The sequence below is a fragment of the Lepidothrix coronata genome, unplaced genomic scaffold (genome assembly GCF_001604755.1).
Source record: "Lepidothrix coronata isolate B3197 unplaced genomic scaffold, Lepidothrix_coronata-1.0 Scaffold382, whole genome shotgun sequence".
Taxonomy (NCBI): Eukaryota; Metazoa; Chordata; class Aves; order Passeriformes; family Pipridae; genus Lepidothrix; species Lepidothrix coronata.
The window spans coordinates 16317-42135 of record NW_016690562.1 but is presented as its reverse complement, the minus strand read 5'-3'; the positions used below and the strand labels follow the sequence as shown (position 1 = coordinate 42135).

General features: G+C 46.5%; 1 protein-coding gene across 1 annotated transcript; it reads left to right on the top strand.

Annotated features, from left to right (window-relative positions):
* Positions 1 to 533: 533 nt before the first annotated feature.
* ALPK2 (alpha kinase 2) lies at positions 534 to 25636 on the top strand. The gene is made up of 11 exons (XM_017839186.1): positions 534 to 1869; positions 8048 to 9735; positions 13043 to 15887; positions 17958 to 18105; positions 18815 to 18942; positions 19034 to 19069; positions 20021 to 20295; positions 20417 to 20505; positions 20746 to 20963; positions 21812 to 21860; positions 24884 to 25636. The coding sequence occupies exons 2-11, from the start codon at positions 8239 to 8241 to the stop codon at positions 25116 to 25118; spliced, it is 5520 nt and encodes a 1839-aa protein (XP_017694675.1). The 5' UTR covers positions 534 to 1869; positions 8048 to 8238; the 3' UTR covers positions 25119 to 25636.
* Positions 25637 to 25819: the final 183 nt, after the last annotated feature.

Below are 25819 nucleotides of genomic sequence, written 5' to 3'. Positions count from 1 at the left end.
GAGGGGTGCGGGACGGCTGAGGGGAGCGGGGCAGCCGGGGCGAGGCGGGCGGGTCCGCTGAGGGGAGCGGGGCAGCCGGGGCGAGGCGGGCGGGTCCGCTGAGGGGAGCGGGGCAGCCGGGGCGGCCCGGGCGGGTCTGGCCGAGGGGAGCGCGGCCGCCCCGTCCTGAGGGGACCCCGCCATGGCCGGGCAGGAGACGGCCCCCCCTCGCCCCGGCCCTGCGGACACTGTGAGGGAACCGAGCGGGTTTTGTTTTGTTTCACCCCTTTTGAAATGGGAACGTTATGAGTCTGCCTCGGGGCGAGACCTCCTGCAGCGTCGGCAGCTGGCCCTGAGGAGGCCGGACATGGTTGGAGAGGCGGGAGCTGGGCCGTAAAGCGGGCAAAAAGCACACAACGCTGAGGGCAGGGGTCGCGCTCTGAGGAGAAACAGCCTTATCCACCTGCAGCCGGCACGGCCATGGATTCTTCTCCGTGCCACAGCTGCCTCCCACCCTGCACCAGTGCCCACACAGGCAGGTGTGCAGCTTAAGGCTCAGGCACCTTGTGTCCTTCAGCGTGGGAGAGCAGGGACGGCTTGGGAAGAGCCTCCCAAAGAGATGTTCCCCTGGCTGCTCTCCATCACTGCTAATGGACAGATGAGTGGGGCAATGATCTGAAGGGAATTGGTATCTCTCTGGAGTTGCAAGTTGCTCAAAGTGGACTGAAAGTGCCTTAGAAAGTAATTTTACTAACACTTTTAATCAGTGATCAAGCATTCAGGTTGTTCAGGGAGGTGCTAGGTGCCCCATCCCTGGAAGTGTTCAGGACCGGGTTGGACGGGGCTTGGTGCAATCTGGTCTAGTGGAAGGTGTCCCTGCCGATTGCAGGGGGGTGGAATATAGGACCCTTAAAGGTCTCTTCCAACCCAGACTATTTTATGATACAGATGTGGCTGCCTCTCATTTCTTTGGGGGTTATTTTGGCTATTAGACTGTTACATAAAACAGATATCCCTGTTGCTATTCCTGAATGATGGTGATTGGAGGTGCTATATTTATTGCTGAACACACCAGTTTCCTATCTGGGTCTAGATAACACTGGGAGCAAGAAGTATTTAGCACGGTAGTATCTCATAACCAGTTTTAGCTGCCATTATTGCAAAATGCTTAAAAAAAATCCTGGCACAAAACTTGCTTTTCAGCCTTTTCCAGATCCTTTGAGCTCAGAGCAGTTTGTGCAATTCATTGAAGTTCCTCCTGTGTGAGCCTTGGCTCCTTGGGTAACAGGAGTGGGAATACTTCCTTTCTTCAGGATTCACCTTTTTGCCTTTGAGGGATGTGAATCACAGGTGAATTTCTGTGTAGTGATTGTTAAAAGTCCACTGTCCACCTTTGATCTCCTCAGCCTGCTTGTTAGGCACTGTGGGTTTTCTCATGCTCAGCAGAACTTTTGTGTGCTTAACCTCCAGCAAGTAAGAAGTTCCCGAGGTGCCTAGCAGAGCAGTTAGGCACACTCTCCAAAAAACAATCCAGTGCTTTAGTATGAAAAGCTAAGGCCAACACTTCCTCTCTCTCTCAGCCACGAGGAAATTCCTGTGGACTTCTATGGCAGTAGGATGTGCCCTCTCCTCACTGCCAACTCCCTGTCTGGTGGAGGTTTTCTCAGGAAGGGCCATCTGCTGCATGTAATGAAATCGTCTCTCTTAAAAGTCAACCTGTTGAGGGATCAGACTCCCTACCCTGAGGTCACAGCAGCAGAACACCCCCGAAGCCGTCGGCTGCTTCCCAGCTCCCGACAACATGCACGAGTGCAGCGTCCTTTGTCCTGCAGCACCAGGTCCCAGCCCAGGCCCAGCCTGCTGCTAGAATGTCCAGGAAGGGCCCTGCGGGTAAGTGTGCGTTTGGGGCTCAGGGGGCAGGGGGATTGGACTGCAAACGTTACTCGGCTGCTGTTTTCTCCTGGGAACCGTAAAAGACGAGTAAAGGAATACGGGCAAGTTACGTTATTCTTAAGGCATTACACGACTGTAGTGATTTGTAGTGTTATTGAACAGGAAATAGGATTTGTTATTTGCTTCTGCTAAAGAATAGTAATTTTTCCATATCTTGATAGATTGATTTTTTTTAAATGCATTGCATCTAGAATTCTGCTCAGTGTTTCTAGAAGTACACTGGTACTATTTCCACCGAGTCTCAACAATATAAACTTGCAAAAATCATATGAAAACAAGCTTCCTTCTCTGAAGAATGTGTAAGTGATACCAGGTATCCTGAAAAATGCATTTTATTTGTTCTAAATATATATTGCATGTTCTAATACTCAGTAGGTAAAAATTTTCTTCCATTGCTGAGAAAAAAAATCTGGTCACTTAGCAAAAATAGATGATTCTCAGGCTGCGTGAATTGCTCAATCTGACAGGGTCAGATGCTTGGCAGATGTTAAAAATAGATTAAGACAGATCAGTGTGAAGAGTTGTGCTGTGATTGCTTATTTTAATTACTCCATGTTAAGGTCTTTGTTAGAGGAATGCAGAGCCAGTCATTTATTATTGCATTTAGCCAGTGAATTATAGCTGAGGTGTTTTTATATGGTGGGTGGGGCACTAAAATAGAAAAGTTGTGAAAAAGTCTCGGATGCTGGCAGTTGAAGAACCACAACATATCACAGTATTTTTGGCAAAGACATATTTTGGTGATAGTTGGCTTAGGTAATGCAGTGGTTTTTCTAGTTTCATTTCTGACTGTGCACTCCTTGACAAATATGCTGCTCCAAGTGTTCAATTTGATTTATAGAAGAATAATGTGGTTGTAGTTACTGTTTGAGTTTCAGACAGAACTGAGTCAGGTGCAGCTCCTGTGAGGTGCAGAAACAAGTAGAAAATGTATATCCTTGGGTGCAGAAGTTCTCACTGCTCCTACCCCATCAAATTCTCTGCTCTGTAGCAGGAAAACTGCTGTGTGAGTCCTTACCATAGCCCTTTTGTGAGTAGAGTTCACAAAGTTATAGTTGAACCCTGGAATTCTGGTTTCTGCTCTCTTGGAGATTTTAACTTTTACAAGGTACTGTAACCATTTCCAAGAATGTGACCATGATCACAATACTTGGAAAATGGTTTTATGGCGTTCTGGCACAATCACTTGGGAAAGCTTGTATAGGCTGGGAATGCAGGGTCAGAAATTTCGTGTGGAATGTGATTCCATCGGTACTTGAGGATGCACTGAACTGAGAAAATTCACAGAAACATGCCAATGTTGACAAAACTTTTAACTGAAAACTTTTAATAAAAGCTTTGATTTCTTTTAAAGAAAAAGCTTAAAGAGGGAACGTGAGAATAAGCATTTAAATACAGCAAAACATTAATGGGAAGCTTTTTTTTTAAAGTAAAGTTGTATGTTTCTAATCATAAATGTATTGTATGTGTTTCCATATAGGGAACATAATACCTCACTTAAGAAATGCAAATGGATGTGTAATGTCTGTGTTTATTGCATAACTGGGAAAGTCTATGTTTTGTTCTGCTTTGGAAGAAGAAAAATGTTAAACGTAAAAAAATCTCTTTTGAGAGGTGCCCTGTATGAGGAACTAAAAAAAAATGTGTATATTCCCAAATATAAAATGGTTGGCAGGGTGGGAACATGGATGGGATGGAATTACAGCTGTTGGTTTCTTAGAGGAGTGTTGCAGCTATACAAACCATATGCAAACGCTCTGCAGGAGAGTTAAGGCATGTTTGAGAAATATTTCCAGGGAGAGTGGCAAGGGAATTAGCATTAACCTTGGAATGTAATGGCATTGGAGCACGACACTATTTCCCAGGTGGCAGGGTGTGTGTTATGCACACAGTGCTGTAGTTGGTCATTTTGGGAAGGATCTGTGAGGTCACTGCAGTGATTTCTGCGAAGGATCCATGAGGTTATTGGAGTGATTTCTGTAAAGGAGCTGTGAGGTCGTTGGAGTGATTTTTGGGAAGGATCTGTAAGGTTTTTAGAGTGATTAGGACTATGGCATCTTTATTTCTCAGCAGACCAAGAGTCCGAGTCATAAAACACGAGGAACCCAGGAGCTGGGGTGCCAAAAGCACCAGCTTTGTTAGCAGTAATATTCCATTTAAGCTGTGTTTGCCACGCCGGGTGATTTAGTTCTCACAGTTCTCACAGAGATGTGCTCTGACTTTCTCCTGTGGTCTCTGGCTTCTCGTGCCGAGTGCTGAACAGTGCAGTCTGTTTGCTGACAGAGGTGGTGCAAAGCCCTGCCCCCGGAGCACTGCCAGCCTGTCTGTGCCAGCCTCCCGTCTGTGTGCAGACCGAGTCACCCCCGCGTCCCTCAGCCGGCGGTGGCACAGCGCGGGGCCCAGGCTGGCACACCCCACGTGTGTTCCCTGCCCGTGCCAGGCTCGGGCTGAGGGAGGGGCAGTGTCCCGCGGCACTCCTGCCAGCACGAGCTGGGCCGCGGGTACACACCCAGGCACTGGGAAGCTCCACCTCGTCCCACCTTTTAGACACTACCTGTTTGAGACTTTTCTTGGGATCCTGTGGCTAGTGGAGATTCCTTTCTGCCTTTTTTTTTTTTTTTCGGTTTCTGTTCTGCTTTTGCTGCTTTCTGTCCCTTTAATCAATATTTCTGAAATCCTGCTGTCCATACCATCAAACTTTCTGGTTGGATCTGCATAATGTATGACCATTTCTGTTCATCTTAAAGAAAGGTTCTGTGGTTTTTAGTGGTTTGGTTTGGAGATTTTTCATGTTTATCTTATATGAAGTCTAATTGTACCCACCAGCTTTCTTTGTGGTTTAGCTACCTGCCAATGTAACATTTCTCTAAAGGGAGGTATGGAAATGTATATAATATGCCAGGCACGTGGAGAAGCAGCTGTTGCTAAATCTAACATTTAGTAGGATAGCCTAGGGGATAAGAATTGTTTTGCAAAAGAACAAATCCAGATCCCATAGTTTGGCCTGTGGAGTGGAGGTGATAGTAGGAAACTGTGCTGGCAGCTGGGGAGTTAATTGTCTCAGACCAAGAAGCTCAGAATAAAAAACAAAGCACACGCTCCAAATACTCCAGTGACTTTCTAACCAGGATCTGTCTGCTGGAGAAGTGCTGCAGGAACAGGGAGCGGACTGCATTACGCTCACATCCCCATCCTCCTCATGGGCATGTACGGACAGAGGAGAAAGACTGGGCTTCTGAGTGCCAGAGTTTGGTGAAAGTTAACCCTTGACGGGTTAAGGCCAAGGGATCTGCCAGACTTGGTGTGGCCGGGGCAGAGCAGTTCCTGCAGACGTGGCCCGTGTGCTCTGAGGCACAGGGTGTTTATGGGGCTCTCCCTTTGTGTTGTGTTCAGGTACCCCTGGCCCCGTGTCAGCTCGGTATAAAGACACCAGAGTGTCAGCTGATGAAAGGATGGTTCTGAATGTGAAACACTGTGGAATTATCAGGGTCATTGCCTGTGGTGTTCCGCTGAGATATCCCTGTGTGGGCTCACCCAGGCTCTCCCTTCCCACTCCTTCGTGCTGCCGTGGGTGTGAGGCGGGTCCGAGGGGGCCTTTGGGGGTCGTGGCACGTTTCCATCCAGGGGTGGGCACAGATCAGGTGCCCATTGTGCCGTGGGAATGCGCAGGAGGGTCCTGGAGCTGGAGGTGGTGATAAGGGGAGCCAGTTCCTGGGGGTGGACAGACAGATCCTGGGAAGGGCAGGGAGGAGCAAGTGCAGCTGAGAGATAGGAAGGAATCCTATTGAAAAAGGGTGTGGGCTGAGTAGGGCTGCACAGAGAACTGAGATTGCATGATGAATAGACAGCAAAGAACAGGCGAAACTGCTGAGAGGCCATAAAGGGGATTCTTTCCACCCACTGGAGGACATGAACCTCACAGAAAGACACAAATTCACTACTGGACTGGTACAATGCACAAGCTTTCTGTAGAAATAATTTCCGTGAATATAAAATTGCCTACAAAGGAAGATTTGTGTTTTGGTTATAACTAAATAAATTAGGAAAAAATGTGATGTGAGAGAGGAAAATTAATAGCCATTTCTTACATTTAATCAAATTTGTATAGTTTTGTCAGTAATTTTTTTTCTCTTTGGTGACATTGGGATTAAGCCTGCAGCTCCTTCTGAAATCAATAGAAGTGATTTTGTACCTGAAACTACATGCAAAATGGGTATTACTAAAAAAACCCCGTGTTTAAGTGTTGTTCCTTCCATGTTAAAGTGTGATTCTTCAAAAATATTTTGTTCTCAATTGGAATAAATGATAAAATATTGAACCTTTTTAATAACATATAAAAATAAGTTTCAAATTGGGAAAAATGTTGGCATTTTAATGGAAATAAGTTTGGGCAGTCAAATTTTATATTTAGAGTTGGAATTTCAGACAATATTTTCATATGAGTAGCGAATAGGTTTTTCACAACCAGTGTGGAATTATGATGAAGCATGAATTTTAAATGGAAAAGCATGTTCTCCCTTATCCTCAGTTCCAGGGCGTTGAGCTAAGGCTGCAGCAGAGCCTGGTGAGCACACACGTGTGTTTGATTTGCCTCAAGGGGTGCCATAAAAATTCCCCAACAGGTGCCGTGGTTCTGATCAGTAAGAGATGGAAAATACATTTACAGACCATTAGAGATCCAAAATAGGCGTCTTTCCTTCCATGACCTGCTAACCCCTGATGTTTTAATTCCTCCTCCAAAGCTGTGCTTCACTGTCTCCTGTCATGAGCCAGGCCCCAGTTCAGCAAATAACATCACTGGTGTCCAGAGCGAGACTTGAGACAAGCAGCTGCAACACCCTTATTTGTTTCCCTGAGGAGCTGAGAGGCTGTCATACTAGCAGTTCTCTTTTCAGTTTCTATCTGAATTCAGTAATCGAATTTTTAAAAATCTAATATCTTCTATCTTCTCCCCAGATTTAAAAAAACCCCACCTCTTTGTCTTGGATGGAAAACCATCACTTACTGCAGTTTTCCTCATGGAACGTTATTTTGCTTTCATTTCTGTGGTTGGATCTGACAGTGTATGACAATCCAATCCAGTTGTCATCTGGAGAAATCTGCCAGCTCTTTTCCCCTCAATGTCAAAGTGCAGCTGAACTGAGACAGTGATAACTGGGTAGTACAATGGCTTTAGTAAAGGCCCTTCATGAGTCAATCTGTAGTAATAACATGTTGCCATAGCTCTTTTCAGCAGGGGAAATTACCATGCTTTTAAAATAACTTACACCCTCCGAAAAAGAGGAAAGAGACATCTGGTCTTCTGCAAAGCAAAGACGAGAGCAGAGTTACAAGAGTGCAACAGGGAACATTAGGCAAATGCATATTTAAGAGGAGATGGCTGAATGCTGGAGGGTAATTCCATGGCACTGTAATAAAACGGATGAGGAAAAGATTACTCCCTGCTGCTCCATTTTTGTTCTGCTAATTATTTATATTCCTTAGAGTTGAAATGGAAAGCAAAACGTGATCAGAGCTCTGAAAGGCTGGTCTGGTTGCCAAGTGCTGTTTGTCTGTGCTCCTTGGTGCACGTGGAGTCAAAGTGTTTGTCACACAACCCAACACTGTCCCTTCTCGTGTCCTTCCCCTTAACCACCTTTGCCTCCTGCTTTTTGCCACCCAGGTGACTGCCACAGCTGTTGGAGAGTCGGACTTGACAGGAGCAGAAGCTGAAGCCAACCAACCTCGTGACAAACCAAAATGACAAACACCAAGCCCAAGTGCAATAAAATTGCTTAAAAGAGAAATAACCCTATAAAATCTAACCAGACTGATTGTTCCATGTATTTCTACAAGCAGGGTTTGGAATTGATGTCCCTATGATGCCAGTTCAAGGAACAGCCTACTGTTGTGCCGGTGCCACAGGTCACTGCGGGCAGTTGCAACGTGTTGCCTTTAGTTGTCATTGCACAGACAGCTGGGTTAGGGTTACTGCTTTAATGTCTGACCTTGGCTTTTAAATAATGGTTTCTTTTTCTGAAAATGCTTGCAAGTATGTGTCAATCGACCACCTTCTAGAAAAAAGCTATACCCATTTCAGAAGTAATTTTAAACTTCAGGTTTCTTTTATTTGCAGGTGCACAGAGCAAGATCTGCCCTTTATTGACAGCTAGAATGACGTTTGTTGAACTGCAACCAGAGACAAAGAACAAAACTTCCCCAGAATTTCTTGTTGTCCTAAATGAGCGCATGGGATACCTCAGGGTAAAATGAGCAAGATGGGAAACATTTTACAAAACACAGGAGTTCACCCTGTGAGGGTGAGCCATGCTGATTTCACGAGGTTCTGACTCTCCTAAAATCATCCGTTTACTGCTCGAGGAGCTCTGCAAAGCAGAAGTCTTGTCCCCATTTGAGAAATCCCACAGACACGTGCCTAACACAGAAGACAACATGGATGTAAAAAATCTGATTAAATCCCAGGGAAATATTTCCTGCCTAAGGCGTTTGTCAGAGAATGGTGATGACCTGCTTCACTGGAACGGTCTGGTCGCTGTCACTGCTGGAAGAGCAGAGGAATACTGCAACACACAGCTGCCTTCCCACCCTACAGATGTAACCACTTGTCACACAGACAACTGTTGCCTTGACACGGAACACCCTGGATCTGGTCAGTCTCTGGCAGATGTCCAGGTGTGTAAAAAGACTGGGTTGGACAGTCCTCTAACCATGAATTCCCTGCTAAGTGAGCAGGCAGATACTCCCATAGGAAATCCCACTTATTTTGTAAAAGATGATTCTGCAAATCCTGCCACTGTTCTGGAGATTTATACAGAGAAAGCTCCAAGTGTAAGTGATGACTTTTCTGATGATGACCTGGAGTACTTTGAATGTTCAGATGTGCTGACAGCGCATGAAGATGAAATCTGGAAAAAGAAATTACAATTTTTATTAGAAAGCGATGATGAAGATGATGTAAAACTGGGTAAGGATTGTGATGGGTGTGCTTACTTCCTCAGTGAAATGCCTTGTGTGTTCCAAGTGTCAGATAACACTACGCCTATGGATACCCCCATTGGCTTCTGTGGGCATCACTCAAAATTCAAAGGAGTAAATGTAAGGAGAGACCCCTCTATGTACAGCCAGTCAACTCTGCAGACAGAGATGACTCTCACTGTTGGACACCACCGAGACAAAAGTACCAGTCTGAAAGACCAAGACAAGAGTGAAGTGCCTGTTGCATCTGCAACCCCTGGAAATGAACCCCCCAGCAGTGAAGAAGAGGCTAATGGAAGTGGTCACCTGGCTGCAGGTTCCTCGGCTGAGAAAGCAAAGCACACGGATCCTGCACCTGCCGGGGCAGACCCGTCTGCCGGTGGCACAGGAGCTGCTGGGACACATCAGGCTCCAGGGACAATGACGGAGCCCGGCCCGGAGCGGGTCGTGCTGGGGGAAAGCTCCCTGCTGCTGCAGGAGGGGGGCAGGGACGTGCCCGAGGAGAACGCCCAGCACACTGTCTGCACCTTAACAGAAAGTCTGAGAAGAAACCTTTTCAAGTTGTTAAACCCTATAGAGCTTTGCAGATATGTAAGTACTATAGGACAGTCTTTCCAGGCTGCAGCAGGGGGCAGGGAATCCAGCGCTCCGTCTCCCAGGCAGGAAGGTGTGCTTTCAACACAGATTCCCAGGGAGACAGAAAGCCTGCAAGTGCAGGCTGGTCTGTGTCAGACAGAAGAGGCAGATAAAGACTGTCACTGGGAAAGGAGAAGGACTCGGGGCCTGTCTCACCAAAATCAGATGCCAGATGAGAACATCTCACTCGGGGTAAGTAACGTGTTTATCATTTATCATTTAATGCAAAGAGCTGCTCTGCTGATTTAAATGCCATTTATTCCTGCTTGTCACAAAATAATGTAAAATTGAAATTACTTTGAAAGGTACTATTCATGTACTTCTGAATGACAGCTACGGCTGGGAGGGAAATCTGGGTTTGAAAAAGGCCCAAGTAAAGCCTAAGCTGTTCTAATTATAGAGTGAGCCTGATAATGGTGAGAGGCACTAATGGGCCTCTGGACAGCTGGATAGGGAAATCTGATATGGAGGCTACTGAACAGGTCTTAGCAATGTTTCAACCCAAAAGGTTTCTCGAATACCTATTGTGAACAGAGAATGTTTTGATTTACTTTCTTCTCAGTTTATACTCAACAAACAAAATTGTCCTCCATTTATGGTGCTGGAAACCTAATCCAAATCAACAGGGGTTTGCTCTGGATTTATAACAATGAGGGGAATTCAATGCAGAGAGTTCATGTTACAGAGGTGAATGGGGCTCTTTGCTTTTTAAGAACCAAACAGTGAAAGAAGCAGGTATTCCAGTTGAAATGTGCAACCCAGCTAAAAGATAAAAGCCCCAAAGTGGTACTCTCCATGTGCTTGCATATTTGATGGTGTTAGTAGGAAACAACTGGGGAAGTCAGTACAGTTGGACAGACTGTATGTGCAGGTATGATGCTCCACCAGTTTTCCTAAGTGGGAAAATGGGGTCATCATTTTTATTTCACAAAGATTGAAGATACATAAATACCCATGTGTGAATATTAAATCATGAATAATCTTATTATCACCAACTTTTCTGATTCGAAGGTGTGTAGTTAATTGCACAGAAAAAAATATTTATGACAACACAAGCCTTTTCTAGTTGCTTTTCTTTGTCTGATTATTGGGGCAAAAACATTTCCCAGTTCTGGATGTAGAGTCACAGTACAGTGACTTTAATCTCACCACTGGGGTGTCTTAAGCAGTCAAAAATCACTAAATTCTTCCTGAAAAATGGCTGTAGGTTTCTCTGGTTTTATGGGACATACAATTTCAGTCCCATTTTAGGAGCACATTATGATGGGGAATACCCTCCCTCGGAATTAACCTCCCGAGAGCTTCCTGGCAGGGTACGGCCGTGATCTGCCAGAAGCATTGTTTTATTTTTTTCCACAAGTGCAGTACAATAATTTAAATCCCAGGAGCCTCCTGGCCAAGAGCAGCTGTTATGTTCCAGTGAGTACCATGGCCAAATTTCAGATTGGCCAGTTACTCTTGGTACCTGCAGGCAGTGTGGATTCCTTCTGTCCGCATTCCATGGCCAAAACTTTACATTAGATAAAACAGAAGGATTGGTGTCCAGAAAAGGGCTAGAGCTGGGCACAAATCAAACCCCTGGTTTTAAACATTCATTAATGACAGTGAAATTTAGGTGTAGGTTCAAAACTATGTGGTCTTGAAAATGATCCAAACAAAAGCATCCCACCTGGAAACTGTTCTTTGTAACACAAGGAAAATGTGGACAGCTTCTCACAGCTCCCATAGATTGAGCCAGAAACTCCTCAGGGTTCTGCCTGTATAACCTAAGAAAGGCGAGAAATCATCAGCTGCTGTTGCTGCACACAGGTTGAGGTAAAGTGCCCTGGAGTGTTTGCTGGAGCTTGTTGTGTGAGAGAGCTCTGCCAGGAGCAAGGTGAGGGGCTCAGAGCAAACCCCACAGCCGACCACTTTGGAAGGGCGTTGTCTTTCCCCTCTCTGTGTGGGAATCGTCTGCTGACCTCAGGTCTGCTGAGGGTACAGAGCAGCCACGGGACTGCAGCACTAATGACCCCAGGATTTACACTTCCCCTTAGTGCCAGATTGCCTCGAACTGGAACAACCCTTGCACTGTGTCTCGTGCAGCAACTGCTGTGCTGGGGGACATCTTCCATTGGATGGTCAAGGTGGGAGGCTCCTCACTCCTTTCATGACCTCGTGGTCTAGCCAGGGTGAAATTCTTTATTTACCTGGTGCTTCAAAGCAGCTTCATTAATAGTAGGTCCTAAAAGCCAACTGTGCCAGCTGTATGGTGTTACACAGTGTACAGAGAGCCAGGAGGCTTTGCAGTGTCATTGAGGAGCTGGGCTCTGTTAGCAGTCAGCCAGCACCCTGTCCCTGTCAGTGTTCAGTTCCCTGTCCCTGACAGTGTTCAGTGTTCAGTTCCCTGTCCCTGACAGTGTTCAGTGTTCAGCCCCCTGTCCCTGTCAGTATTCAACTTCCTGTCCCTGGCAGTGTTCAGGGATACCCAGATGCCAACATGGACAGTCCCACAGGTTAGACAGACAATAGGGTTCTTGAAATGCTGTGCCCCCTTTCCCATGGGTGTGAGGGCTCTCTGTGTCTGGTGCCACACCAACAGCAGGCAGGGACGGATCGACCACGTCTCTAACATGTTTAGCAGGAATTGCACAGGTTCTAGTAAAAGCTGTGATTGAGGCTGCTGTGCCTGTAAGGAAGAGAAAATAAAGGCTGCTTTCCAGAGGTTTGAGAGGGAAGTGGAAGTGGCAGAAGGAGCACTAGGCTCAGTCCAGATGCTCAGAACTGAGAAGAGACCTGGAACTGACTGTAGAGGCACATCTAGGCTCACATGCCCCTTGACTTGGGAGAAGGTGTGTGTCTAAACTGCAAGACCTAGAGACTGGCACCTTCTGAGAGCAGAGCTGAGCAGGAGAGCAGGGCACTGGGGTGTGGAACTGAGGCTCCTGGGCTCAGGATTTCTGGGTGAGTATGCACTAGCTGAGGAGTTTTGAAGACAGTGTGGTGACAACTGCCTGGAGCTTGTGGTGGGAAAAGTAAAAGTCATTGACAACAATTTTCTATATCTCTTCCTTCCCCATTGTCCACAGCATGTGGTCAGCTCCACATTCTACCCAAGCTGAATGGAGAAACAGAAAGGATGAAAGGAGTTGCAGCTGAAGTGGGTGGCTTTTGCAGCAAAGGAAAGCAATATTTGCTACAGCCGGTAATCCTTTTGCCATGAACTTATGGAGCCTAAAAAGTCTGAGCACACTGTAGCCCATGGGAGATGCTTCACTACAAATCCTTCTCTAAGGAACAACATGTGCTTCCTTTCAGACTCATACCCAGATTGATTTCAATCCATTAGATTGATAGTACAAGTCAGAAACTTGACTGTTGAAAAATATTAAAAAACAAAACAAAAACAAAAACAACCTAAAAAAAGTACATTTCAAGCCAGGACTAGTTCAGGCCCATGTCAAGCTGCATTTTTAATATTTAATTTTTAATTACATTTCTCTGTTTTTCTTCTCTGTAGAATCAAGGTGCTGATCTTAAAAGTGTTACCCAGAATTGTGAGAACCTCTGTATGGAGCCCAAAACAGAAGGCATCTTCAGGGCCTGTGAGAGTGTGGGAGCCAGCCAGCCAGCTGCAGAAATGCTTTCTACTGAAAACACACCGGGAGCAAAGAATGCAGATTTACAGACTTCTTCTCTACACTGTGCTCCTTGGGATAAGAGGGAAGGTCGTCACCAAGAAGTCTTCTCTGGACAAGAAATTATTAGTAATGGCAACAGATCAAAGAATGACATTTCAGCTTTTCCTTTATGGGGTACAGACTCTATTCCTGATAAACAGGAACGCTTGTGTGCTGTCCTCTCTTCTGCAAAGCTGTGTGATGAGCCAAAAGAGGGAGAGCAAAGGTCTGGGTTTGACATACATGGTAGCAGTGACCCAGATATTCCCTGCAGCCTATCAGGTGATGAGCTTGCGTTCGAAGCTAATCCCAAGTCAGTCCTGGAATCTGGAGAACCTGGGTGCAAAGGAGATGCTGATATATCTGCAGTGCATGACAAGCTGTGGAAACTTCTTCATGAAGATGACTCAGACTGTCAAATCCCATTTGCAGACAGGGGGATCACAAGCTTAGAAATGAGGCCGACAGATGTCAAAGTTAGAGAACTGAACTTTGTGCAGGAGACCTGTTCCGGTGATCCTTTGCCAATGGATCTGATGGAAGAGCAGGAACCCGTCACAGAACCAGCCAGTAACCCCAGCACTGGGAAAGCTGACTGCAGTGTTTCTGATACCCTCCTTCAGAGAGCTGGAGCATGTAAGGGTGCATCCATAGGAAACATTTGTCTGGCACAAGTGGTGGGAACAGAGGGTGCGTGTGTAGACTCTGGTGCTGGAAATGAGATGGAGACACCGTCCATTTGTACCTCAGCAAACAGCATCCTCTTAAGCCCAGGGGAGTGCTTGAAGCCAAGGCCAACGGGAACGGACAGGAGTGGATCCACTGTGGCTTGGGAAGGAAAGCTTACTGTTAATAATGCTTCCCAAACATGTGAAGCACATTCTCCCCAAAGGTTACAAAGTGCTCAGAGTGGTAATTTAGCACATCCCGAAGCAAACCCAGCTGATGTGTCAGATACATTGTATGGGACAGCTGGACAGTTACTTCATACTGAACACAACATACCCTGGATAAATGAGTCTGTACCTGGAGAAGGCTGTCATTTTAGGGACTGTTATCCAGCAAGAGGAGGACTGGCTTATTTCCCTGAAGAAAAAGACATTTTCCCCAGTGAAAATACCTGTCAGCTTACACATGCAGAACACTCTTCTGTTAACACCATACATAAAAGTTATGAAGTGAATTTACAAGAAGAAGGAAATCACTCAGACTTGAATACACAAAATGACACTAATTCTGATAGTTGCCATCTGTCAAAAATTAATGGCTGTCAGGATTTTCAGGTTGTTTCTAATGCACAGAAATACCGTTCTGTAATGCAATTGCCTCCTTTAATTAAGACTCCTGAAACCATAACACATAAGAATCTACCCCAAAATACAGACCAACTGACAGAAATAGCAAAACAAGAAGGGGCATTCACTCCCTCTTCCAAGGATCCGCTTTTAAGCGATTTTTATCTAGAAGTGCCCAGCTGTAAACCAGGAGGAGAACAGAGAGAGATTTACCCAGCTGATGAACACAGGGCTGAAACTTCCTGTGACTCAGGAGTTAGTCAGGTTTCAGGGAGTCAGACTGCAGTGTCCCCTCATTATACAGCAGAACAACACGTATTTTTTGTTGACAGCACCTTCGAGCCTGATGAAGAGTTAAAAATAGATTCTTCAGAATATCCCACCTGTGCCTCCCAAAGTGTAACGTCAGCCTGTCCCCTGCTGCCCAGGAAGGCTCCAGGTGAGCACCACAGCACAGCAGAAAAGGATCGAGGTACGGGGGATCAGTCGGATTCCCAGCCACTGACTGGGAGAGAAACACTGCTGTTCCTCACACCTGCCAGCCACTCAGAGGGCCTTCTTCCCAGTTCAGCAGCAGTGGCGTGTCCTGGCACTGGAAGTCAGGTAAAAACTGGATCCACACCCACTGGAGTCAAAGGAAACAGAAATTTGAGTATGCTGGAAACTTGCTGCAAAGCATCGCAGGATCTGTTCCAGAGGGGACCTGGAGAGACCGAGGGGGAAACAGCCTTGTGTGAAAATGCACATGAGAGTCCAAGAGCTGTTGAATGTAACTCAGATGAAGCTGAAACAAAGGCTCCTTTGCACACTTTAATTAGCTCCCAGGCTCAGAGACAGATTATGAATACTAGCACAGAGCAGTCCTGCCCTGACTTGATCCCCTCCAGCAAGGTAACTGAGGCTGATTATTCAATTAAGTCCACTGAACAGGATAAAGAGGAAGAAGTCAGGACAGCAGAGAGTGTAGTAAGTGGTTTAGTTAATTTGCCACCAGTAGGTTCAGGGAGCAACCAGTGTTTTCGAGAGCAAACCCCCTGCAGCAGAACTCAGCCATTCTCCTTGGCGTTGGCCACGTGTGATCCATTCCCAGTCAACGCAGAAAGGCAACGAAATCAGGGAGGGTCCAAATCCTGCCAGACACCACCAGCTGCTGCAGAGCCTGAGCCCATCAAATGTAAACAGGACACAGCAAAGTGTGGGCATTTAGCTGCCGGAGCTAAGAAGAAATTACCATCAGCAACTCTGTCCAAAAAGCCCCGACTGGAGGAGAAGGGAAGTGTCAGCAAGGATCCCAGCTGTGTTAAAAAGTCTGGGAAGAGCGAGGCAGGCGTGACTCGTAAAGAAGATAGAAAAGAGCAAAGGAAACTCATTTTGAAAAAGGATAGCAAAGGTAAGAGAAAACTGATTTTCTTTTCTGTCCTTTCCTGCCGTTCTGGCTGCCGTGTGAAATTCAGATTCTTGAAATGCACCACAAGCCTCCTGAAGTCTGAGTCAGCTGAAGGTGTCCTGCCCTCCTGGAGTTCTGTTCCCAGGTTTGTGCACTTAGTAACGGGTGCTGTGCCCATGCCACAGGGCTGAACCCTCCTGAACACCCTTTTTCCAGTTGGCAAATATATTCAGTTTATGACCTTTGTAACCTGTTTGAAATAGTCACTGCCTCATTGGTCTCTTGGAGTAACTTTTCAGGGATGTACAGCGTGATGGTACCATATAATTACACACGTGTAGGAGCTGCAAGCCCAGTACTTGTTCTGTTCCCTCAGGGCTGTGTTCCCAGTTATGCTCCTACACTGTGACTCCCAGTGTAGGAGCAGAACTGCAACTGCCCCCTCCTGGTTACCACAAGATTTATTACTATCAAAGTATTATTGTTAGCAGTAGGGTGCCCCTGATAAACATAATTCTTTGCAGTCCTCACCTGCTGATTGCTGGCTGGTTCTGCATTCCTGTTACCACTGCTCAGAAATGACACCGAGGAAATAAGCAATATTAAACTGACATAGGAAACATGTCACTGAAAGGAGATGCAGGTTGCTGTCAGTGCCTGGGAGGTTGCTAACAGGTAAAACACCATGCAGACAGGAGTAGCAGCAGCGTGACAGCTGGGCAGATGAGGGATTTGTTGTTTCTATGGATACTTTGCAAGGACCAAGATCTTATTTTTACCTTCTTGCATATTTCTTGTTCACATCATAAAATGATTTAATAGATCAGAGCAAGACTGAACAGTGGCTAAAGGTAAGTTACACAGCTGTGAAGGTTTTCAGACATTCGAATTACAGTGCAGTCTGGGGAGACTTCTGCTTTTCTAATCACATTTTAAAAACCAAATGTGTGGGAGGAGAGACAGGTTCCTTCAAAACAATGGTGACTGAGCAATGCCTGACCTGTTTCCCTTACCTGAGGCTATGCTTGAACAATGTTTTAAACTTTCAGGCTGCATCAGATAAGACTGGTTTAGGGTGGGAATCTGGGGAAACCCAGACTGGATCGTGGCCAGAATTGAGAAGAGGGGGGAAACCTGGACTGGACTATGCTAAGGATCTGGAGTGGGGGAACTCCTAGACTGGATTGGGGCTGGAATTGGGAATGGGGGAAAACCATAGCGTTGAATTCCAGGTGCCTGAGCCTTTGAGCTGGCTCCAGCATTCCTTCAGTATTACTGCAGGGCTGGGATCCCCGAGGACCATGTGCCGTGGCAGCTCACTCAGAGCTCACTCAGAGCTCAGCAGCTCAGAACTCACACAGTAGGAAACAGAACGTCTTGCATTTTGCACCTCTTACATCGAGCAGGGATGTGTCACTTGAGCACAGGGATGTGTCATGATCCCAAAACCTTTCCCTATGATGTCGATTCCCTTTCTTCCCAAGTCCCCTCCCTCCTCCTGCTCACGCCGTGCCCACGTGCAAAGACGCTGGAGCAGTGTGTGAGCAGTGAAAGGTCCTAGCAGAGATCCAGGCTGGCAGGACCCTTCCGGACTGGGCAGAGTGCTCTGAGTGCTTTGAGGGATTCTTGGATTAGTGCTGTTGGACGGTCAGTGTTTAGCTAAAGAGCCATGCCCTGTGGCTGCAAAGGTAGGGAACTGATCCTCTGAAAGTGAAGAGGGGAGCAAAGACCACTGACACTGCCAGATGCAAATATTCAGCTGCTGTGGGCTCTCCACAGGGCTGTGTTTTACAGGAAATGGGGCCATCCTTGCATCTGGCAAAGTCCCAGCCTGGCAGGGTATTAGGTACGTTCCGCGAACACCTTGGAGACTCCTCACCTCCTGGGACTTAAAGTCTTTTCTCTCAAAGGCTGTGGTCAGCTAAAAAAATCTACTAGTTACGAGTATTCAGGCACAAGCAGTCCCAATTATTTACCAGGGTTGTCGGTGTTCATATTCTTAACATGAAATGTTAAAATGCCAAAACAACGTCATTATCTTCTGATCCTTAACTGTGGCTCTTCTGTTTCCAGCTCCCAGGCTGCTGAAGAAGATCCAAGCAGAGCTGTTCCCTGAATGCTCTGGAACTGTGAAGCTGTGCTGTCAGTTTGGTGACATTCATGGTGACTCCACCATTACATGGACTAAAGATTCCAAGATACTGGCTCGGCTGCAGAGAAGGTGAGTGAATGTTTCTGAAGGACTGGGAGTTGCTGAATAGCTTTTGGGAAGATGTGCCAGGGATTCACTCTTGTACCTGTTGAGAGGATTAGTGCAGTAGGTGCAAACCCCAAGTTTAAACAGGGTAATTAAGAAGCAGATCTTCTCCCAGTGCACTGATATTGGTCATACTTTGCATTCCATCACCTCTCAGCCTGTTCCCATCTAGTCTCATCCAAATTTCAAGTACTTTAAAATATCAAATTAAGTTTGAAACTCATTTAATCTAGAGGAGGATGGCCATTATCAGGATCCAGCTTTTAAAATTCTGTTTTAATGAAACTGGTTATTTCCCTCCATAGCAGTAATGACATTCTGATCACATAGCTCTTAAAATCTGTTCATAATGTTTCAAAAATACAAAATTAATATTACCCAAAGCCAAAAAAAAAGTAATATGTATTTCCTTTTGTAGAAAGGTGTCTCCTCAGAGGTTCTTTTAAGTGGAGAGAAAAAGTTGCCTGTATTGGTTAAACTTCCCATGTCATTCTGATTCTGTTTTAACTGTTGTGATTTTGATTGTTGTACTGCAATATCCGTTGTAGTGTTAATACATATTATCTGCTAAATAATTTAGCTGTGTTTTAACAAACAGTGCAGAGAGATAAAATTTACCAGTTTTTCCAGAGATAACAAGTAACGTGTGATAACATGAAATACTCTGTTGCAGTGCTCAGGATGACTCTCCTGTCTCTCTGGAAATAGCTAAGGCCAGTAACCAAGACCAGGGAATGTATTATTGCTGCCTGAGTAACATGTATGGAAAGGTGACTGCTGAGTTTCATCTGACTGCTGCAGGTAAACCTCAAGTTTTTCATTTGGATTACTAATAATGTCAGCTTCCATTCCTAGTTTTTACTACAAAATCAATTGCTTTGTTTCCTTGTAGTGTTGGAACGTCTCTCCAGTTTTCAGAGTTATGAAGGTAAGTGTGAAGTGCATGGCATCACACAGACACACACACAGAGCACTGGGAGCTCTAGGTCCTGGCAGGTCCCCTGCTGTGTAACTGTACTCCAGGAGAGAGCCAGCCATGAAGCTTTGGAATGCTTTCCCCATATGTTAGCTCATGTTCAGTGACACTCAGTGACATGTGTGCTGTGCTGCAGCTAAAGATAGTGCCTTGCCAATGGCTTTGTCATTCCTGAGCACCCTGCAGTGATCATGGGCTCCAGCAGGCCCACTGAGTTTGCTTTCTGTTTCTCAAAGAATAAAATTAAACATTTATTTCCTTGTGCAGATAAAGACAGGACTTTTCAGGTAACAGGACTGTGTAACTTTTGATCAAGAGAGAATTTTAGGTGGAGTTAAGGAGCGTCCTAATTCTGGTCTTCTCTGTGCACTGTTTCCTCAGTGCTTCAAAGAGAGGCAGTAGTGTTCAAGCCTAAACCAGAGGTGACTGCAAGGGCCAGCTGGAAGGACTTCCTTGTAGTTCTCTTCTCCCATTTATCTTCTTCACTGATGTTTCCTGAAATGTTATGGTTAGAGACACTTGAAGTGCCATTAGAATTTTTTACTTTCTCTAAGTGCTTAACCATTTTTTTTCCCCTTATGAATATTTTTCCATTTGGATTCCAGTGATCATTTAAAGGGGTGAAATCCATAGTCTTCCTCGATTTCAGCTGTAACAAACTTGTTTTCTACGCTGTGTATTCTGTCCTTATGACTCTGAGCTGCCACCTTGCTCCCCACTGGGTTTAGATGGCAGTGAAGCAGTTGCCACTCGAGGAGCAGGGTCCCAGCCCCCAGTAACACAAGTTAGGCCCCGTGTTCTGCTTCCGTGGAGCATTTTTTAATGCTCTCTGGAGAGATGCATTCGCTCTCCCACGTCCCCCCTTTCCCCGTGCCTGCAGAACAAATTCCCGTTGTGTTTCAGGCGTGGAAGAAATCGAATTCATGCAGCTGCTGTTCCGAGAAGATTCCATCAGCGACAGCTACTTTGGCGGGAACCTGCGCGGGGTGATCGCCACGGAGGAGCTGCACTTCGGGGAGGGGATGCACCGGCGGGCGTTCCGCAGCCGCGTCAGGCAGGGGCTGGCGCCCGTGTTCGCGCCCGGCCACCCCTGCGTGCTCAAGGTGCACAGCGCCCTCACCCACGGCACCGGCAGCAGGGAGGAGCTCGTGCAGAAGAACTACAACCTGGCCCTGCAGGTGAGCTGCCCCTGGCCTCGGGCAGGTGGTGGGGGGGAGAACTGTGCTCGAACATCTTCAAGCCGATGAGCTGTGAAGTGTTCTGAGCAATACTCCATTGGTGTACCTGTTTGTAACGCAGGAGTGCTGTGTCCAGAATGCTGCAAGAGAGTATGCCAAGTTATATGCAGCTGAAGCTGAAACGTTGGCAGGCTTTGGGGAGGTACCAGAGTGAGTATATGTAGCTTTTTATATACGTATATGCTTATATATAGTGTCCTGTGCCATGGCAGCCCACTGACTGCTAGGAGTATTTACTAAAGAGGAAACCTGGGAACAGTGGTACAGCTCTCTTGGCTTGTTTTAGACTGTTCATTCACTCTCTGAGATTACTGCACACTTTTGTCTGTTCCTTATTCCCCCACTGAAAGAATTCTCTGAATTTTACTAGTTTCTATCCCTTGATTTCAGGATCATTCCGATTTTTCTTATTCATCGCCCTGCTAATAACATCCCCTATGCCACAGTGGAGGAGGAGCTCGTTGGGGAGTTTGTGAAATACTCTGTCAAGGATGGCAAGGAAGTGAACTTCCTGAGGAGGGACTCTGAGGCTGGCCAGAAGTGTTGCACCTTCCAGCACTGGGTGTATGAGAAGACCAGTGGGAACTTGCTGGTCACTGACCTGCAAGGTGAGTGCACTCCTGAGGAGGAGCAATTTTTACCTACCCTACGTTCTTGTAAGAAGACAGTTTTGAAGAGAAAAACAAATCTTACACTCTTAAGGGGAGAGTTGTTCTTCCATGTGTGCCCTTAGTGAATCAGGACACTCAATATGAGTCAAATCTGGATTTTTGGCTCACTACCCAGAGGTTAAGGAAATGGCTTGTGAGTGAAAGCCTTCAGGTGTTAATGACAACCCAGTCCTTCCCTTTTTCTTGTATTTGCTCACCAACAATCCCTGAGCAGTGGAATGCTCCACACTCAGGTCCTGACCAGGTTTGAAAAAACATGTTCCCTGAAAAAGAGGAACAGTGAAGAAACGCCCTGCTTGTGTTTGCTAAATCCTCCCTCAGCTCCTGTGGGTGTGACTCCACCTGCACAGTGTGCACAGAAGCACTCGGGACTGGGGAAGACAGGCCCTTCTTAACCAGAAAAACTTGGAATCTTAGAAAATATCCCATATTCTTGTACAAGAGAAGGCAGGAAAATTAGCAGCAAGGCATCTAAACAAGATCCCTGAAGTAATTTAAGGGGAGAAGAAAGAACAAAATCTTAGCACAGGAAACAAGCTGTGCTCTGTTTATCACCCTGACAGCCATAAAATAGTGTATGAGCCTGACTTCTAGAAACTGCTGGTGACACAAGAGCATAAGCATCCCCTTTTTAATTGAGCCACTTAAAATGCTGTGGAAAAAATGTGACAAATAATTAAAATGGAAAAGGTGAATCCATAAATAATATTTGCTGCCTCCGTATCTGAAGGTATTCCCAGAAATTCCAGTGTAACCTGAGCTGTGTGTTTCCTTCTGCCCTGTAGGTGTGGGGATGAAGTTAACGGACGTTGGCATAGCAACCCTGGCCAAAGGGTGAGTGCAGCGGGAGTTCTCAGCACGGGGCTGTGCTTTACACACCTGTCTCTTCACAGTTAAACGGGGGCGCGGAGGGTGCACTGGAAATTTAGTCTTGTTTTAAACCTAGAAGAAAACAATCCTCATCTGGTCTTTAACTTCTTTTTGTTCCTATTTATGGAGACCCACCTGTAATGGAAACCCCTTTATTTTGTTCTAAAGGGGTGGGGCTACACTGTGGATTTGGCCTTGCCTTTTCTTCACGCCTCTCTTAAAATAGGCCATCAGAATGCATCGCAGGGCGTTCCACGGGTGACACGGAGGGCTCTGGGGACAGCAGGGGAGGCTGTGGTGGGCCTTCAGCTGGAGGAAGGTGGGGCTGAACATGCAGGGCCAGCGCTGGGCACGAGGCAGGGCTGGTGCTTGTGCTGCCCAGCAGGAACAGCTCGTGCTGCTGGGGCCTGAGCTCAGCTGGGCTCACACTGCGCAGCGCAGCGCTTGCAAACACAAGTGCTTCCACCTCCACACCCTGGGGCTGCATCCTGCTGCCAGGGGCTGAGGCAACCACAGCACTGCAGGAGCTTGGGAAGGAGCTGCCCCAAAGGGGGCCGAGGTTTGTGTTGCTCTTTTCGTGGGGAATTTAAAGAGATGATGCAAGGACTGCATGAGAGAAGGGCTGGTCTGGCTCCTGTGGCAGGAGGGCACATGGTCCTACTGAGGTCCTACTGAGTGTGGGACTGGTGTGGCTCGAGCTGTGCTGTTAGAGATGATACAGAACTGATTGGTTTTGCACTCCTGGACAGTGTCAGGAATTAACACTCTTCAAACGAATTCTGATCGTTTGTCCTTACTATGTGTGTTCTCCCAGGGATCTGGAAACCAAAGGAGCCCAAAGCAGAGTCGTGTAGCCAATGCTCATGTCAGCAGAGGGCGAAGCCGAGCTAGGAACCGGAACGCCTGGGAAGCGTTTTTAATGTGGCCACTGGGGTGCACCACAGCCAGGCAACCGAGCCTTAAAATCAGCCATTCGGTGGCTTCTTTGGCGAACAGAAACAAAAATAACCCAGCAGAGTGCCTGGCTCTAAGTGCACGCGGTGAGCCAGATTAGAACTGTACACGAGTGCTCGGGGATTTATCCAGGAATGGTGCACACAAAGGAGGGAATCGGGAGCACAGTGACCCAACCATCAGTGCTGGTTGCCAGGTGTGGATCTGAAACTCTGCCTGCTTCTGGGTCACTGACAAGTTTAGCTTTGCTGCACATGGCAACAGAGGCGTTTGTCCCCCAGAGCCTGGGAACAAATACAACATTCCCCCTTCAGATTTAAGGAAAATCTGGTTTGGGCCAAGCCCCAGCTGTCGAGTCTGGGAGATGGACTTCTCTGGGGCTTTTGTTTCTGAGTCAGCTGTGGGTGATGAGAAGTGCTGTGCAAAGAACCCTTGTGGTGGTCAGGGTGGGAGTGGTCCGTGTTGGGTGTTCTGAGCATGAGCCCTCAGAGGGTGGGGCAGGCTGTGCAGTTCAGAAGCCATGGAGGCTCTCCAGGAATGGATCTTCCCCAGTCACACCCCACAGGTATAACAGCACTGCCTGGTTTGAATGGAGCTCCCAGGCCCTGCCACACTGAGCAGAGCGAGGGTCAGTGGAGCCACAGATCAAATGCAAACCAATTATTTTAGAGAAGGGAAATGAGGGTGGCTTGATTTAGGAGCAAAGCTAGTAACTCAAAATAATCATGTGATTTTAATATAAATGTTCCGTCTCTTGTTTGCGAGATACTCATGCTCTTACTTATACTGCAAATATTTTTGGCATTTGTTGAATTCTAAAGCTAAAGTTAGTTAGCAAACCATTCAATTATGCATTTAAAGTGTCTGAGCAAGTGTTACTGTTTCTGCTCTTTGTGCAGATGTTCCTTCAAAGACACGCAGGAATTGACAAGTCTCAAACACAAATAGCAAAGCTGTTTAGACAGGCTTTTATTTACTTCATAGGAAAAGTGGCTTTGTTATAGCTCAACTTTCTCTTCAAGATATTTCCACAAAGAAATGAGTATTATCAGAATTCTATAGCATGAGAAAAACATAGGAAATTTCCTTAAGCTGCAACAAAATGGTTACTTAGGGAAAAAAGAGAGGGAAAGCGTGGTAATTGTGTAGCCCCAAATGAACACAGTCACAGGGCAGTGGCACTCCTCACCTGATGGATAGTCCTGAAGGTCACTGCTCGGTAATATTCCTGCACTGTGCTGGAGAGATGAATCCTCTGGTCAGTCCTGCAGCAGACATGGAGGGTTTCAGGGAGCAGAGGGAGCAGATCTGCCCCAAGGCTGCACAGAGCCCTCAGCCGTGCTGCTGTGACCAGCAGTGACACTCCAGGGCAGGGCAAGGGGCTGGCATGGACTGGAAAGGCCCAGTGGTTCATTGAACGCTCATGGCAAATGAATAAAAGCCATTGCTCTCTGCTGGCAATGCCTGCTCTGCTGGGGCTGGTTCTGGAGCTGGGCTCGGTGCTGGATAGAAGAGATTGCCATGCTGAGGCTTGGCTCCTGGAGATCCTGTAGGCAGCCAGGGGAAGGGAGGAGCTGAGCTTGGAGGTTATGTACCTGTTTGGATGTAAATAGCTTCTGGTTCTGATAATACCTCGTGCAACAACCTTATCTCTTCATGGGGGTCAGCACAACTGTGCCCAGAGAATGATGTAGCATGGATTTCATGTGTGTGTTACTGAGACCAAAATAGCCAGCAGACAATTATATTCCCAACTAAATGTAATGAGGAACAGTAGCCAGGACCCAGCCCACAGAGCTTTGCCTCTGTAATGCTTTTCCCTCTTCTGTCACTGCTTGTAACCCAGTTCCCTTCACCTCTCACAGGCTCAGTTTGAGTTTTTGTGACAATCAGTGCTTCTCAAGCCAGCTTGGGTGGAGGAGACTTGCTTAAGGTTTTCACGTTGCTTGTGAGTCAGAAAGCATGCTCTGCCTCCCTGTGCTGAAAATGAATCTTGAAATCCCATTTGGCTGTTTTTTTCTTTGTTGCTACAGATACAAAGGGTTTAAAGGCAACTGCTCGTTTTCCTTCATTGAGCAGTTCAGAGCCCTGCACCAGTGCAATGAGTACTGTGAGATGCTGGGGCTGAAATCTCTCCGAACCACTCATCAAAAACAGAGGAAAGCAACATCCACGAAAAGCAAAAACCTGCCCAACTCATCGACTGTAAAGAAAATGGTGCCCAAGAAGGCCAGAGAACACAGAGACTTCATTTCTTCAGAGCACTGAGTCACAGTGCCCCACCTTGTGAGACTGCTCTCGAGGACATGGAGAGGTGACAGGCACCAGTGACCTCAGGGGGTAACTTTGGTCTTTTGCCTTTTGACACTGTTTTGGAGTCATCCTGATGCTGATGTCAGGAACAAAGAAAGGAGCTGATTCTGTGCTCTTGGTTCCTGAGATTTAACACTGGGGCAAGATTTTGAAGACAAACTAAGCCATCTCTGGGTTATTTTACAGCCGTTCTGTGGATTGGTATCTCCACATTCTGAGTGCAGCACAGCTCACTGAAGAACATCTTCCCTTCTCTGTGTCTGTACCCGTGGCCCTGTGGGTTCAACTGCTAGGGAAACCAATATATTTAAGATGCCACTTAGTACAAGTTTTGCACAGTATTATTGCTCAGGCTGCTATAGAAAAATTGTTTTCTTTCCCAGATTTTTGCATATTATAATCCTACTATGATTCTACTCTTGTCATTTTTTTCTCCCACTTACATGTCTTGTATTAAAAAACAAAGCCATTCATGATTGTCTTCTAATACCCCTCCTGCCCCCCCAAATTAGCACCTTTATGGTCCTCACAAAGCCACATCATCAGCTTGAAGGTGGGCAACTTCTGTGATTCTCCACTGAATTCCTTGCTTTCCGTGCAAGCTTCCTTGAGTCTTTACCCCGATGTGACAGTACTGTTGTGCTTGCACCTATCCT